The sequence below is a fragment of the Vulpes lagopus genome, chromosome 11, assembly GCF_018345385.1.
Source record: "Vulpes lagopus strain Blue_001 chromosome 11, ASM1834538v1, whole genome shotgun sequence".
Taxonomy (NCBI): domain Eukaryota; kingdom Metazoa; phylum Chordata; class Mammalia; order Carnivora; family Canidae; genus Vulpes; species Vulpes lagopus.
This window is the reverse complement of record NC_054834.1, coordinates 49,713,287-49,729,939: the sequence shown is the minus strand read 5'-3', so window position 1 is coordinate 49,729,939 and position 16,653 is coordinate 49,713,287. Positions and strand designations below refer to the sequence as shown.

Below are 16,653 nucleotides of genomic sequence, written 5' to 3'. Positions count from 1 at the left end.
ACAGGTGGTGTTGCCGTGCACAGAATTCCCCGCGTGAGCATGGACGTGAGGGCCAGCACCTGCAGCTGGGCAGCTGAGAGCAAGCTGCTACTGTGGACCCCGCACGCCAGCAGCATGTCCACCGCACGGGTAAACGGACGATGACACAACAGGCACGGGTGCCAGCACCCCTGTGCCCAGAGGGTAGAGTGGCCGGGCCACCCTCAGTGCCGAGTGCGGGGTGCTGGGTACCGTGCGGCAGCAGGTGAGCTGGCCCCAGGCCCGAGCCCCGGCAGCGTCCCCGCTCCCCGCGCAGGCTGACCGGGCAGGCCCCTCCTCCCCTGCCGGGTCCTCCCCCCTGTGCCCACCTCTCCGGGATCCCCCTCGCTTCCCCCCAAAGCTCCTGGGGCCGCGCCACCACCTGCTCGCTCACCTGGAAGAGGATGAAGATGAGGAACAGCTCGTAGACGACGCTGACGCACAGCCAGAACCGCCAGTAGGCTGCAAAGACAGCACGGGCGTCAGGAGGGCCCCGCGCCCCCTCCCACCCTCGCCTGGTATCAGCCTGGCCGTCTGGGCGTGACCCCTGACCTCTGTCGCTCAGCAAGTCTGCAGGAACCTTGTGTCCAGGTAAGGAAACCGAAGGCCAGAACGGGTTTCCCCGTGAACGGGCAGGAAATCCCCTTCCTCCTCCCTCGCGTCACCCGCCCCCAACACTGAGGGGAACACACGGCATGTGTGGGGACTTGACCACCTGCATGGCGGGGTGCACTGACCCGGGCGCCATGACCTGCTTAGGGACCTCCGTGCCAACGCCCCCGCGGCTGACCCCATGCGCATCGCGTCCCTCCTCTAGACCCACATGCTCAGGGCAGTTACGTCTCAGGAAGCTGAGAACACGCGTCCCTCGGACCCTGTGATTCGCCAGGACCCGACCTCCGCCCGCTTCTCCCCAGGAGCGAGCAGCCAACGGGAGGGGGAGCCCGCGAGCCTAGAGCACAGGTGCTTTCTCCTCCCAAATCCTGACAATCCCGGGGAATAAAGGCCTCGAACTGCCCTTCCCCTGGTTCGTGACTGTTGAAGAAAACCAGCAGCCTGCTCGGTCCCCTCAAGGGAACAAGGTGGCGCTGGTGGAGGAGGAAGAGACCGCGCCCAGCCTGGGAAACCAGGGCCGCAGTGGGGGGGGTGTCCATACACGCTCACAGGGGCTCCAAGCCCACCCGGGACCCAGGCCCGTGCAGGCGGGGGGCGTGAAGGTGGATGGCTCTCAGGTCCTCCTGGGACAGGGATGGAGAGCACCTGACACAGCAGCCCCGCCGTCCTGGACTCCGGGAGAGGCCTGCACGCTCGCCCTGGCAGGGATGCGGCTAGAGCTAAGCGGGCGTGGTGAAGCCACGCGGGGCCGCCCCCACCCTAGGGCATGCCCCAGCACATGCGATGGCACCTTCCTGTCCCCTCCCTGACCACTGCCCCTACTCAGGGGCTGCCCCGTCTCCCCCCACCTGTAGAGCCCCCAGGACCCAGACCCACCACCCCCAAGCCACAGCGGGTGCTCCTCCGACGTTCCCACCTGACCCCACGCCACCTGACCCCGTGCCAGCGGCAGCCCTGGCACCGCCCCGTGTGCCAGCCTGGGGGCCGTACCAGCCTGGGGGCCCTGCCGGCAGTAAACCTTCTGAAGGGCGCCTCTTCAATGGGCCAGTTTCCCAGCAAAGCCCATCGCAGACAGCGACCCCCGGCCCTGAGCACTGCCCCCAGCACCGACGGCCCTTCCTGCCGCTGCCCACGGTGAGCCGCAGGGCGCTGAGCAGTTGGAGGCCTCCTGCCGGCCGAGGCGAGCAGGTGCTGCAGGACAGGCCCCATGGCTGCCCGGGCACAGCCCCGCGGGGCACCGTGACCGCCAGGCCCCGCAGCCGCCCCGCCATCCCCCCCCGGGCGGGGCCTGGGCCCCCAAGGCACTGCGAGGACTGCCCACTCTTCCCCCTCAGCCCAACGGGCACGCACCGGACCTCATGTCTGCCGTTTCCGTGGCCTGTACCCCGTGCCCTCACTTGTCTGCAGCCCGCAGCAAGTCCAGGCCCCCGAGGCCCCGACCACCGTCACCAGCAGGCCCCGAGGGGGACAGCGCGCTGGTGATCGGACCATGCAGGCCCCACCGGCCCAGCCCGTGGCAGACGCACAGACCGCGTGCAGAGTCCCCACGTCCCTGGATGGCCGGACAGGCTGCTGGTAAACACCTGGTTGTCAATGAGACACTGTGTGAACCCGGAGCCAGGACGCAGCTTCAGGACATAAAGCCCCGCACGGAAGGCCCCATAAAGAAACATGGGCTTTGTTTCTGTTACGAAGTATCTCTTGTATTTGTCGGATGTTCTCGGATGTTCTCAAGGAACACATGCCCATCCGCACAGAAAAGACACCTGTTACTAAAGCTCTAAGACCTCGGGAAAACTGACCATGTCCCCCCAGGGGCAGCTCCCCAACAAGGCCGGAGCCCCAGACACCCTGAGGCTGAGGGAGGACCAGGGACAGGACGGGGCCGGGGGCAGGACAGGGGGATAGGATGGGGGGGGGGGCAGGGATGGGACGAGGGACAGGAGGACAGGGGATGGGACAAAAGGGGATGGGACAAGGTGATAGGATGAGGGACAGAACTAGGGACAGGACAGGGGGATAGGATGGGGGATGCGGGGATGGGATGGGACAGGAGGACAAAGGACGGGACAGGAGAACAGGATGGGGGGGCAGGGATGGGACAGGGGGATGGGATGAGGGACAGGGCCGGAGACAGGACAGGGGGATGGGACAGGGGACAGGACAGGAACCGCCCGAGCGACGCTCTGCAGCGAGGCCCCGGGGCTGCTGGAACTCCCCAACGTGGGGGTCGGGGGCCAGAGACAGGAGGACTCACTGCAGGTGGCATGCGGCGAGCACCTCAATGGCGGGCAGCCAGGTACCTCGCTGTGCAGAGCGAACCCCCAGGACGGAGCGGGAGGAGGGGGAGCAGGAGGGCCCGGGTCAGGGCAAGGAGCAGAGCGATGGGGGGGGGTCCCGAGACAGGAGGGACGTCCGGGATCCTCCCCTCACCCTCCTCGACTGACAGCGGCCCAGCCGGTGGGGCTGGGGGACAGGACACGTGCCTGGCAGCGCGACGCAGGGCGAGCACTCAGGACAGAACTGGCAGGTGGGCGCACGCGGACAGAGGGGCGAGTTACCTGGATGTGGTCTGGAAAACGGCCCATCTTTAGCTTGTGTGACTCCAAAACATAAGAAAACCAAAATACTGGCCACAATACCTCTGCAAATAAAGAACAGACAGCCCCTCAGTGTGCACCTCCGGGCGGGAGGGGCCCGGGGGGGGGGGCGGCCTGGGGAGGAGGCAGGCCCCCGGGGGACACGGCCCCGCGTGGGGCTCCGGGTCAGGCTCCCCTCGAGCGTCCCAAGTGCACAGCCGGGGCCTCCTAGGGGCGGGGCCGCACGGCCTCCTGCTTCTCCCGCAATGACGTCCCGGGCTGCACCCTGCTGCCCCCCTCTGCCCCCCCCCACTGCCCGACCCCGTCCGCCCTGCAGGCCCGGCCTCCCCACCGGCCAGCACGGGCAAGGGTGCGCCCTGCTGGTTCCCGAGGGCCCAGAGGCGCCAGCCCAGGCTCTCCACCCAACACTTCACTCTGCTGCCCACTAGTGCCCTTGGGCGTCGGGGGTGGCTGCGGGGGGGGGCTGCCCGGCCCCCGTAGGACACGAGCCTCCGTGTGGTCTGAACCAGCCCACAGCAGCCCTAATCCCCACCAATGCAGGAGGCCCAGAGGGACAGCCGGACACTGGCCCCCATGCTCAGCAGGCTGGGACCCGCGCCCCAGCACAGGAGCCGCACAGGGGGCCCATGGGGTACCCACCCCCCAAGGACACACCCTGGTCAGTGTGGGCTGGGGGAGGAGGAAGTGCACACAGCTGCCTGGAGCAGCACAGGGACCCCCCTTGGCCGCCCCCTGGGTGACACCCTCCACCCTGAGAGACGCCCCTCCTGGTGCTACTACAACACAGCTCTGGAGCCACGGGTGAGCCGCAGGGGGGTCACCACACAGACAGATTGAGGGAGGCGAGGCCTCTAGGCCCCCGGGGTGCCAGGCACCTCCCGCCTCCCCCGGTCAGCTTCATGGCGCCCACTTGGGCTCTGCAGCTCAGCAGGCCTTGCTAGGCAGGCAGACACTGGAACCCCGCCCCAACCCAGGGCCCTGTCGGCACCCCAGGCTTGGCCATGGCCATAGGTCTCCAGTCTGTGCTGGTACATCACCCATGTGCCCAGCTCCCCACTGTTCATGTGAAGCCCCCTTCTGCCCCAGGACAGCCTGCAGCCCAGGACCCCCCCGGGACAGCCTGCAGCCCAGGACCCCCCCGGGACAGCCTGCAGCCCAGGACCCCCTGGGACAGCCTGCAGCCCCGACTCTATTGCTCACTGTCCTGTTTTCAGGTGTGCCTGGTGTCAGAGCTTTGATACGACCCCATCCTCCAGGCCTCAGTATTTTCTGAGCACTTCCTTCCGGGCACTGGAGACCCCTAGACCCAGCCTGGGAATCCGCCTTCCCTCCAGGAACCCTGGTTCCTCCACTGGAGGATGGTTTCCTTGCCACAGGGGCGTCGGAGCTTCTGGGCCCCTCGGCTGACAGAGCCATGCGGCCTCACCGCGCCTCCAGGTGAGCCTGCGATGCTCCCCGAGTGGCCACCGTATCCACGCGAGGCCGGCGTCCCCAGCTCCCACCCTCATCCCGTGGACATCCTCCCCCCAGGGACACACCCGGTTCCCGCCTCTGCTGGCCACTGAGCGGCTCCCTCCGACCCAGGCCGTGTGGGCGACGGCGGCAGAGCCGTGGACGGGACACCCCACGGGAAGCCTCCGCGTCCAGCAGAGCCCAGGGCCGGGGGCACCTGCTCTGCCTCGAGCCCGGGGTGGGGGGCCGTGGCCCCGACAGGAGCCACTCACTCTGTTCCTGGCGCATGTTAGGTCTCCCGGGGCTTGCCATCATCTGCGCGCTGCCAAGTCCACCAGGACGGCGCCAGGCAGGGCGGTGCCAGCCCCCACCCCCGCTCAGCCACTTGCCCCAGCACCATGCCTCCCACCACCTTCGCCAGTACGGACAGGTACACGCACGGCCCTTCCACGTTCTAAGCTGCTCCTGAGTGTCAGCCTCGTCTTCGTCGTGTGGCAACACCCACCCCACCCACCGTTAACCAGTCAGCGCGGGATCAGACGCCAGCACAAGGCAGGTAACCCCACGGACCCCCTCCGCTCCCTTCTCTGCTCCTGATGTCCATAGGGCCACGGTCCTGTGGTCACCAACCGTCCTTCCCCGCAGCTCGCGGAGCACCTCCTGTTGTCGGGCAGGGGGACGGGACACCATCCAGCCACGAGTTACCAGAAGCCAACTGCATCTCTGCACCTGCTCGCAGACTTTTATCATTTAACGGCTTGTAGCCCAGTTCCCTCCGCTGGTTAACCACAGCATCTGGATGTACCTGGTTTGTTGGTCCGTCCGCCTGCTCAAGGCGGAGCTACTGCTCCACGTCCGGGCCGGTACGGATACAGCGGCTCCGACATCCGTGTGCAGGGGTTTGTGTGGACCGGAGTCTTCCCTTCCTTGGGATGGACCCCTTGGAGCCTGATTACTGGATCACATGGTAGGAACCAGTCTAGTTCCACCACAGACCCTGGAATCCTGGTGTCCTACCCAAGAGGTCCCCTTGGGTGCCTGGGGGCTCAGATCATGGTCCCAGGGTCCTGGGATTGAGTCCCGCGTGGCCCCTGCTCCGCGTGGAGCCTGCGTCTCCCTCCCCCACCTCCCCCACTCATACATGCGCTCTCACTCAAAGAAATAAAATCTTAAAAATTAGTCGCCACCAAATCCAAGGACACCAGCTTCTCTACTGTTTCTGCCATAAGTCTTAGTTTCTTATTTTACGTTTAGGTCTGTAACCTATTGTCAGTGACTGTGAAAAGTGCACAGACTGATGGCTTCCTTGCTGTGGGTGTAAACGTCCAGCTGCTCCAGCTCCGTGTGCGGGAAAGACTCGTGGCCCCGAACTGCCTCTGTTCCTCTGCCCGCAGGCGCCCTGGTCTGCCGCACTGGCCGCCATACCGACCCACCGGCCTCGTCCCTGCCACCTGTCAGTGGGGCCAGGTCATCCCTACAGCCCTGCTCTCCCCCGTGTTCCCAGAACATGTTCACGGTTTACGGACACTCGCTTATCTTTGTACCCGAATGTACACAGCACACGTGTGCGTACACATCCCAGGTGTGCCCTGTGGGATGGTGGGTCAGTAAAGTGTGGCCCACCCCAAAGAACACTCGCCAGCAACGGAGCGGCGTGCCGGTCGGTGACTCCGCGTACATGAGCCCTCTGGCACATGAGGACTCCGGGCCGCACCTGCACACACGCAGTCTGTGACACTCGCTGAGCTGTAGGCTCTAATCGGACACGTGTTGTATGAGATCCCTGGTCGATCAAGTTAACCTCAGAAGAAAAAACCTACTCCCCCAAAATAAGACAATTTCCCAGATCTATGAAAAGAACGACCAAGAAGCTGAAACTGAGAGCTTAAGGAAAACAAACCAGTTTCCTACATCTTAAACAATGCAGACATTCATTTTTTTTTCTTTTTAACAATAAGCCTAATTTTTAGAAGCACTTTGATTCCAGGACATGCCAGCCTGCGGCATCAAAGCTCTGACATGAAGTGAAGGGGCCGGGCTGGGGCCCCGGGGCCAGAGCCGCCCTGGAGGCAGCAGCAGAGCCACAGACGGTGGGGGGGGGGGGGGGGCGGCGTCATAGGTCCCAGGCTCACCCAGGAGGGACAGGGACCTGCCACGGAGGTTCCAGTGTCCTCCATGCACACAACCTCAGAGCAGGAGTCTAGGGGCCTCCAAGCCCCCAACCCCCCCCCCCCGAGTCCCCCCGCAAGGAGCTTGCTCCAGGGCGGCTGCGGTGAGCGCCGGTGAACAGGTGGGACAGGCCCACAGGGTCGACCGCTTCTACCTCAGCGCTCGGGCTGCAGGGCCCGGACAGGCTGTAGTGGGAACTGCTGCCCCACCCTGGGAGGGCACTGCCCGGACACCCCACATGGGCCCACGGGGGCTGGGGTCCTGCTCTGTGATGACTCTGGCCTGGAACTGCCGGTCGTTGGTCTAACTTCATAGCCCTGGGGACACCTCTTCAGTGTGACGAGTCCTGCTTCCTGCTGCCCCCTGCCCACCCGTGCCCAGCAGGTGCTCATGGGCAAACTCACAGAGAAGGCCACGTTCTACTAGCAAATACCCACTAAGCAAACTCAGGCTCCCACCACGGCCTCCCTGTCTGCTGCATCCTCAGGCTCAGAGTCCCTGGTGCAGGGTCCAGTGCAGCGAGAGCAGCCTCGGGCCGCAGGGGGGCCAAGCTCCCTCCTCTACCTCTGGACTCTGTGACCCATGCACGGTGCACCGAGCGGCTCCCCCTGCGCCAGGGGGCACCGAGCGACGGGCAGTGCAGAGATGCGTTAGACCTGGAGCCTGACACCCAGGGCTCAGAAAAAAAGAGGAAGGTGCAGCAAAACCACCTGGCAGACAGCTGGCAGAGGCGGGAGGAAAACCTGCAGAGCCTGCAACCAGGAGCCAGGGCACCTCCCAGCTGGGGACAAGGCGTGGGCCCTGACAGAGCTGCAGCCTCGGGACCAGATGGGGGCTGTGAAGTGCTGCACACACGGGCTGTCAGGGAGCCCCAGCACCCATGGAGCACACGCTGGTGCTCACGGCACCCTCCCAGGCCGATGCTAACACCCCTACTTTACAAGTCCCGGCCCCAATGACCAAGTCTGACCTGTGGTCTTCTGGCGCTGCCCTCTGCCCATCCCTGGCACCCCGTCCCACCAGAGCAGAGCAACCGGGGCTTCAGAGGCCCGAGGAGGCCCCCGCCCCGCGCAGAGACCTCACAGCACTCAGCTCTACAGCCAGCGCATTGCCTGCACACGCTTGAGGGTGGCCTCAGAATCCGTGGGATTCCGGCAAAGAAGCACCCACCAGCTAGTCCATTCTGCAGAGAACACTGAAAAGGAGTCCGTCCACTTCCTGACCTGCAGGATGACAAGCTTTCCACAAGAAAGCTCGTTTACAATTTTCAGAAAGCATTATCATCAACAAAGCTCAAGAACGGTGCTGGCCGATGGGAGGCTCGTTCCTGACCACCACCAAAGCCTGTATGCCCCAGACGCCCACTCACAGGCTCTGTGATCGTGATTTATAAGACATATAAACTTGGGGGGACACAAACCAGGGGCCGCCAGACACCTTGGGCCCATTGCACCCCATCAGAAAGGGGCCAGGATGATGCTTTGCCCGTTGACATATTGTGATACTGCGACTTATAAGACATAAACTTTTCTTCATCCCGTTTTTGGCACAGAACCCCTAAAGCCTTGGGAATTTCTCAAGTGATCAAGGGGTTTTTGTTATGTTAATGAAGCGGCTTCCCAGACTGCCAGGAGAGCCAAGCACCAGGCAGAGGGCTGGTTCTCTCCCAGCGGATCCTGGGGATGGCCCCTGGGAATGGCCGCAGGGCTCAAGGCTGAGTTCAGTCCCCAAAGGCCAACGACTGAGTCAGTGCTGGCTAAGTGACGAAGCCTCCGTGGAACCCTAAGGGCGAGGTTCTGAACCTCTGGCTTGGGGACCACAGGCCGACATGGGGACAGCGCTATGCCTGGAATGGCCGTGGACGTCTCCCCACCCCTGGCCCTGGCATCTCTTCCATCTGGCTGCTCCCGACCCGTGTCCTTTCATGAGCTGCTGGGGACGTGGGAAGGAGAACGTCTCCCGACTCCGTGGGCCGCTCTCGCGAATCAGTACAACCAAGAGGTCATGGAGGGCTCCGGTGGGCCCCACGTGGTCAGAGCACAGGTGCGGCCCCAGATGGTGGCTGGGCCCTGGAGTGGTGACGAGGGTCCAGGGACAGTCTGATAAAAATGAACCCTGGCCCGTGCAACCTGCTGTGCCCTTGGGCAGAAGGTGTCAGGACAGAGCTAACTCTAAGTGCCAGGGCCCTGCTGGTGGGGTGTGTGGGGAAACCATCCCTCCCATCAGAACTGGTGAGCAGAACCCCTTTCTGGGCTCCATCTCTGGTGGTACCGCAGCACATTCTGTGCAAACCCCAAACGGGCTGCAGGTCCCATGAGAGATGGGTCCCTCGAGGGTCCTGGGGCAGGTGCAGGGGGGTGGCTAGAAACCTCAACAGCTCCAAGAGACACCTGCGAGAGATGCCTCAGGCACGTGCAACGGGGAGGCTGGGAAGCCAGCCAGCCTCTGAGTGACGAGTCTGGGCCCCCGAGCCACTGGCCAGCCTGGGGAGAGCAAGGACCCACACCGCAGCGGGCCAGGTGCCTGCACCCCCCGACCGGAGGCCTGGTTACCTCTTCGTGTTATAAGCTGTGTCCCGGGGCGTCTCCTCTAGCAGAGTCACGTAGCCAAGCACACAGGTGAGGATGAAGAGCACAGTTAGGGTGTGGGCTCGCCTGAAATCCAAACACACAGAGAACGTGTCAGTGCACAAAGCAGGACGACACCTGTGCCCTGCAGCGGGGGCAGAGCTCAGCCTTCAGTCACTGGTGGGGTGGCTCCTAGCTGGGTCTGCCTTTGCTGCGTCAACCCATCAGTCGAGAGCGCCAAGCTGCCGGGAGAGCCGACGGCATCCTGGGACGTGCCCGGCTCTGCGCGGGGCAGGAGGGAACGTCTCCTGCTGGTGTCTGTAGCATGTGGCCATCGCGGAGAGAGAGGAGGAGCAGGTAAACATGGTGGTTTTCACTGAGCAGATAGGAGCAGCCTCAGGATTTGTGAAGCGCCACATCTAAGAGGCTCGAAACAACAGCCCAAGACCCGAAGAGGAGAGAGAAAGGGTCACCAGGACCCAAAATGAGGAGGCGCGGCCCCCAGCAGTGCCATTTACTCGGGAGACCTGGGCCTCGGCTCTCCGGCAGCCAGTGGGCACCTGCCCTGGATGCAGCCACCGCCACTCAGGTATGCCGCCGCCCACCTGCGCGCCGCCCCACGTCACACACCACCTGGACCCTCTGCACCCTAACAGCTGCTTACAGCGGGAGTCGCGGACCCAGACCCCACGCGAGCAGAGCACGTCCCTGGAGGGGACGCAGTCTCCCCGAGCCTCAGGGTCCTGATCTCTAAGTGAGAATGCTTCCAACCTTGGGCGATTCCGTGTCCAGCAAACACGCCCTCCAGGAGCAAACCGAACACCGTCTGGGCAGGAACAAGGGGAAGGAGAGCAGCAGGCCCGCTCTAAGAGGACCGCTCCCCAAGTGCTCGGACAGAAACCAGGCCGCTGGGAACCAAGAAACGGCAACAGAAGTGGCACTCGCTAGTGACATGCACTGTCCTCATCGGGCGCTCCAGGCGCCTAACTATCGGAGGCGGCCACCGCAGCACGTGCTCCGAGATGCTCCGAGGAGAGGCCAAAAGGGTCAGCGTGGACCTGGTGTGGCCAAGCCGGGGGCCGAGACCGCGAAGGCTGGGGAAGACTCACCGCCTTCCAGGGTGACACCAGAGACGTAACCTGATCCATCGCTTGCTCAGAGGTGGAGCACGCAACCAACCCCGGCGTGAGAGGGGAACAGAAACAGGGAGAGGGACAGAATGGCAGACATGAACATGTCAGTAACTGGGCGTGACCACTTACGGGGACAGCTAGACAACGGAGGCTGGTACACACGCAGCGCCGCACAGCCGTCGGGGAGCTCAGGGGGCTCCGGCATGCGGGCAAAGCCGGTCCCCAGCACTCGGGGCCACCTGGCCCTGTTTACGTGGCACCGTCCAAGGGCCACACGGTGGCCGAGACCAGGCACTCCATACTCTGCCTGTGACGACCGCTGCACTGATGCTCACGGGACTGAGGATTCTACAAAGTCAGATTTACTGTACGTACTTTACGGAGAAAAATAAAGATCTCTCAATTGTTATGGATTGACCATTCCTGGCACAAGGCGAGGGTCCAGGCAAGCATGCAGGAGCACCCTGTGCAGCGAGCAGGCACATGAGGCAGTGTGCCCGGCCACGCACCTCTGGGAAGGCACCACCCGGAGACCGGCACCAAGCAGGAACCTAGGGGCCCAATTCCCACCCCCAGCATTTCGGAGGAACCACGGGCTTCTCTGCAGGGCACACACTCCTCAGTGGGCCTCCGCAGAGGGGAAGTGCGGAGGGCTGCGGACCGCGTCCCCCACGGGGCTTCCCCCCCCCCCCCCCCCCCCCCGCAAGGCTCTAAGGAGGCTCAGGTCCCAGGGGCTCCGGGCGGGCAAAGCGTCCCCAGCAGGCTGACCACCGAACACAGGTGCACAGAAGCACCTGTGCAGGCATCCGCCCAGGGAAGAGATGGGGCTGTGGACCCAGGGGGCTCCCGGCAGGGCAGGGGTCTATGAGGGAACAGGAGCGAAGGAGCCCCAGCCTCAGGAGAACCGACAGAAAAATAGTGAACAGCCCACAAACCGGCATCAGACTCACAAAAGGAAAAGAGGGAAGGTGACCACGAGTTCCGGAAGAGGCCGCAGGGCCAAGGGAACACCTCACCACCACCATGTGGCCCAGGACCCGCCTACGCTGCCTCAGGGCCACCAGCTCGCCAAGGGGCTGCCCATGACAGCTAATGGAGGTTGCTGCCCCGCCCCCGCAACGGCACAGGGTCCTCACTCTGGGGCACGGAAGCCATCATGAAGATGTGAAAGCCTTTTGTCCTGGATCTTTTTTTTAAAAAAGCAGGCTCCATGTGGAGCCCAACCCAGGGCCTGAACTCAGGACCCTGAGATTAAGATACTTGACTGAGCCACCCAGGCACCCCTGCCCTGTCCTGGGACTTAAAACCTGACCTCAACCCTCTGGTTTCTTTCACATTACTTCCCACCAACACACTAAGCTTCCTGTCGTTTCTTTGGGCTAAAACATATTCCCTGAGGAGCCCAGGGCAGCTCTGGTCATATATGGTTTCCATCCTCCCCAAAATAAGGATTCCCAGAAAAAGAAAAACTATTTGTCTATTGGGATCAACGTTCTGTCATTCAGGAAAAATTGGTGCTAAGTAGGGCTTCCTCTGCTCTCTCCGAAGAGGGAAGGAGACAGTCAAGGACCCAGAGGAGAGGACAGGGGACCACAGTCTCACAGCAGAACAGACTTTAGAACTGCTAAAATCACGTCCTAATACAAAATAAAATATTTATATTAAATTATGATGAAATCCACCTTTAAAACACTCCCCATTTCTGCACAACAAAATGCAAAGACAACCTACCGAAAGGGAGAAAATATTTGCAAATCGTATATCTGATAAGGAGCTCATATCCAAAATCCGTGACGGACTCACATCACTCACAGCAAAACCCCAAACCTGACCACAAAATGGGTGGAAGACCTGAACAAACGCTTTTCCAAAGAGAACACCCAGGTGGCAAACGGACACAGGAAAAGATGCTCCACCTCACTCGGCACTGGCATCGGGGAAATACACATCAAAGCCATGGTGGGACACCACGTGGCACCATCAGGAAGCAACACGTGATGGGGAGGACGCGGAGAAAGGGGAGCCCCCTACGCTGCGGGCGGGAACGCAGGCTGGCGCGGCCACTGTGGAAACGTGCGGAGGGTCCTCAAGAGGGTAACACAGGATCACCGCAGGATCCAGTGATTCCACTGCAGGGTACGGGAAGGAAGCAAACCACCACGTTGTCCGTTACTGCAGCGTCACGAGCAGGAGCCCAGCAGGGAAGCACCCCAACAGGCCGTCACGTGCATATCCATACGATGGAATATTACTTCGACACAAATAGAAACCTTGACGTCTGCCACACAGGTGGAAGCTTGAGGGCATCGTGCTGAGACAAGTCACACAAGGAATGACAAACACCGGTCATCTCTCTCACAGGTGGAACCTAAACACAAGACCAAACTCCTAGAGGAGCCCGAGCGGCTCAGCTGGCTGGGCGTCCGAATCTTGATTTTGGCTCAGGTCGCAATGTCAGGGTCATGGGATTGAGCCTTGCGTCGTGTTGGGCTCCACGCGGAGCACGGGGCCTGCTTGATTCTCTCCCCCTGCCTCCTCCACCCCAGCTCGCACACGCCCTCTCTCAAAACAACACAGAGAAACCAAACTCAGAGAGAACAGGCCGATGGTTGCATGTGGGAAAATAATGAGGTTGCCTTCGATTAAAAAAAAGAAATTCCCTTTGCTGAATCACTTTATAAATTTCCTGTGCTGACCAATAGTGATGTTTAACAGGTGGTTCATCTGTGGTTCTGAGCACTTTCAACATATTCAGCATTACAGCACTTTGGTGAGGAAACAACATCAACCCAGTTGTTTAAGAGTAGAAGAAAGCCACAGACTCCCAGCCATCACAGTGTTCGCATGGTCAGGGCTCGACCCCGACAGAGCACTTTCAACAGTCAGCTTGTGGCAATAAGGAGAAGTCCCAGGACTGCATCCAGGGGAGACAGAGCTCCATTAATTCTGATTTTCAGACCATCGTTCAATCCATGGCCTGTGCTCTGCTTCCATTTCTCACTGTAAAGCCTACGTAAAGTCTACGTTTCCTGCGTTGACATTTTTCCTTGGAGAAAGACAAGGGACATCGTGGGAAAAGTGCAGATTTTATTACCAACTTTGCCTCTCAGTACACTTGAGGTCTTGAGCCACTTCCTCTTTCAGGTTTAATTTCCCCATCTTCAAACTGAGAATCGAAATACTGACTTGCAAATAACCGTAGAAAATAAAAGTATTACCTAGCAAGTTTGGCCAAAACAAAACCAACTCCCATGTCTTACACATAGCGCCATCTCCACACGTATGGAGGTACAGACCCAACGCTCCACAGGCAGACCTCCCGGTCCCTCCCAGACGCCTCCTTGCTCCACCCCTGACACCCGAGGAAGACAAGTGCATCCTTTGGTTTAGTGGCTAATAGATAACTCAGGGGATATTTGGGTCCAGTGATCCAGGCCCAGGACCGGAGCGGCCGTAAATCCTGTGATTCTCCAGTCACTCAGCAAGGGCGAGGGCGTGAGGACAGGACACCTGGCTCCCGGCCACTCTCAGTGGAAACACCCAAATGTCAGTCCCTCTCTAAAGACGACCACACTCGTTATGCCAAGCAGGCAGAAAAGCAGGCCCGCCAAACCAATTAGAGGAAACATGAAGGTGTGGCTGGCATGCAGAGCACACGGAAGCCTCCGCCAGGAAGGGCCAGGGCCAGAGGGCCTGCCCCAGGCATGCAAGAGGTGCCCGTGGTCATGCCACTGATCCTCCGGCCTGCTGACTGACAGGACCAGATAGGTATCCGCTGTGGAGTTGAGCTTTCCAGATGTGGGCAAAGCTAGCAAAGCCCTGGCCCATGATGACTGAGAAAAGCATTTTCAAGAACCTGGGGCTCTCGCGGCTGCGCTGACACACTGCGCACAGCACAGTCTTGAGGGTCACTGAGGTGCTGGCTCAAGGCCTGGGGTCACCAGGTGCGCTCCCCTGAAGTGTCACAACCATCCCTCGTCTCCTGCCTTGGGAGGTGGTCAGGAAGCGTGCTATCCTGTGGCAATTCACCCAATGTCCATCTCCAGACGGCAACGTTCGGTAGCACCTCTTTAGGACATCAGGTCCCCTAGTGTCTCCCAGATGATCTTTAGAAAACAAGAGTCCAGACAGCTGTGTGCCATTCCCGAGTCTGGTGCTACGTGGCCCCGGATGTTCCACCCTGGAGACCGGCACAACCGGTAGACAGGGTGGTGTTCTTGCCACTGGCAGACCCAGTAGTGCTCACGCCCCCTCTTGGGAGAGCAGCCCGGCCTCCAGCTCCAAGGTGCAGGCAAACCCTGACCCTACTTATATACCCTGTGGCCAACAAGTGGTAACAGACACCCCGAGTCCTCCTACGTGGCCCAGCACAACCCCCAGCATGGGCACCTTTTAGGAAACTGAGTAGTCTTGGAACATAAAATCATTTCGATAAACACATGCTTTTAGTCTTCATGCGGATTTTTTGTTTCATTATTAAAGTCCTCTAAAACATAAAATAAAAGCCTTTAGAACACCAACACAAGTCAGCGAGAGGAGCTTTGGGAGCTGGCAAGTGGCTAAGCTCCGCAAGTAAGAATAAGTAACTCTCACCAGGCAGGCATCTGGTTACCTGCCTTGGGGAAACGTGAAGCTCAGTCCCCTCCGCAGGTGAGGGGAAGGCCTGGGTTGCAGCAGGGCCTAGACCACAGACCGCAGCAACACCCAGCGCCAGGGCACAGCACAGCTCACTGCCGCAGGGGCAGGCAGGAGCCACGCTCGGGGAGGCCCACTAGGCAGGTACCACCTGCCCGCCCGTCGCACCGCCTCCTGGTCCCACCAGCCCTCCTCGTAGGTGAGCTCAGCTACAGCAGGCCTCTGCATGTTCAACTCCCGGCGACCAAGCAGCCTCGTGGGCAGGGCCCCGGCTTCTAAAGCAACGAGCGGGCGCCTTTCCCTGCACCGGGTGAGATGTGTGCTCCGTGCCCCTCCACGCTGCTCCAGCCAGGGCACTTCGGGCCTCCTGAGGCTCCAGTCTTCTGCGGGGATCTAAGCTTGCTCAGCTCTCTGCTGCAATCCGGTGGGGGCACCCAGCTGGGGAAACGGCAGCAAGCCGGGCGCGGTCCAGGAGGGCCTCCTCCTGCGGTCGGCGGGGCCTGGGGCGGCGGAGGCCTGACCCTGTCCCGTCCACGACTCGGCGGCCGCCGGACGCCTTGGGTTCCCGAGGCAGGGCAGGGAGGGCAGCGGCTGCGGGAACCCCCGGGGAAGACAATGATGTCACCCAAGTCGTCCAGGTGCAGGCTGCACCCCCGCCCACGCCAGCCTCCTGCGGTCTTCGCCCGAGGCTCGCGGCCCCTCATCAGGCCTCCGTGACCACCCCACAGCGGGGTGCTCCGCCGGCTGCGCAGGACCCGCGCGTGCGGCCAAGGAAAGCCCGACCCGATCCTCGCCGAGCGGGCTTCCCAGCACGTGGGCTGCGCTCTCCGACCGGGCGGGGGCCGGGCCGCCCCAAGGTCACGGGCGCTCTGCGCATGCACCCCGCCCGCCCCGCGCGAGGCCGGCGCGCCCACTCCCCCTGCGCCCGGGGTCGCGCCCTCCGTGCCCGCGCTGGGCTCCGAGCAGCACCGGGAACGCGCGGCCGGGGGGAGGGAGGAGGGGGAGGGAGGAGGGGGGGAGGGAGGAGGGGGGAGGGAGGAGGGGGGGAGGGAGGAGGGCGGGGCCTCCGGGGTCGGGCGGCATCGCGGCGCCCCCCAGCCCTCGCGCCCCCGGCCGCCCTCACCAGAAGAAGGTGTTGGTGCCGTCGTCGTACACCTCGGACTCGGTGCTGCGGCGGCCGCCCCCCCGCTCCGCGCCCGCGCCGTCCGGCGGCTCCTCCAGCGAGGCCTTGCCCGCCGACACCGGCGACCCCGGCCGCGGCCCCCCGGCGCCTCTGCGCTCGCCCCTCCGCATGGCGCCCGCCCAGCCGCTCCGCCCCGCGCCTTGACCCCACGCACCGCGGGTCACCGCGAGGGCGCGCGGCGCTCGGCGCGGGGAGCGCCGGGAAGGGGTCGCGGCGCGGCCTCGGCGGGGTCTCGGGAGAGCGCGGGCGGGGGGCGGCTCGGAGACGGGGAGCGGGGCATT

The 16,653-nt window shown here is 62.5% G+C and overlaps 1 protein-coding gene and 1 long non-coding RNA gene across 2 annotated transcripts in view; one reads left to right on the top strand and one right to left on the bottom strand.

Annotated features, from left to right (window-relative positions):
• LOC121501696 overlaps positions 1 to 1,481 on the top strand; it is a 2,327-nt gene extending 846 nt beyond the window's left edge. Inside the window, exon 2 of the long non-coding RNA XR_005990664.1 lies at positions 24 to 1,481. This is a non-coding gene — a long non-coding RNA (uncharacterized LOC121501696). The remainder of the gene's footprint in view (positions 1 to 23) is intronic.
• PTDSS2 (phosphatidylserine synthase 2) overlaps positions 1 to 16,653 on the bottom strand; it is a 20,260-nt gene extending 3,607 nt beyond the window's left edge. Inside the window, exons 1-4 of the mRNA XM_041773991.1 lie at positions 16,313 to 16,653; positions 9,407 to 9,508; positions 3,195 to 3,277; positions 413 to 480 (exon numbers count right to left, since the gene is read on the bottom strand). Coding sequence (XP_041629925.1) covers positions 413 to 480; positions 3,195 to 3,277; positions 9,407 to 9,508; positions 16,313 to 16,482 — 423 coding nt within the window. The 5' untranslated portion in view covers positions 16,483 to 16,653. The remainder of the gene's footprint in view (positions 1 to 412; positions 481 to 3,194; positions 3,278 to 9,406; positions 9,509 to 16,312) is intronic.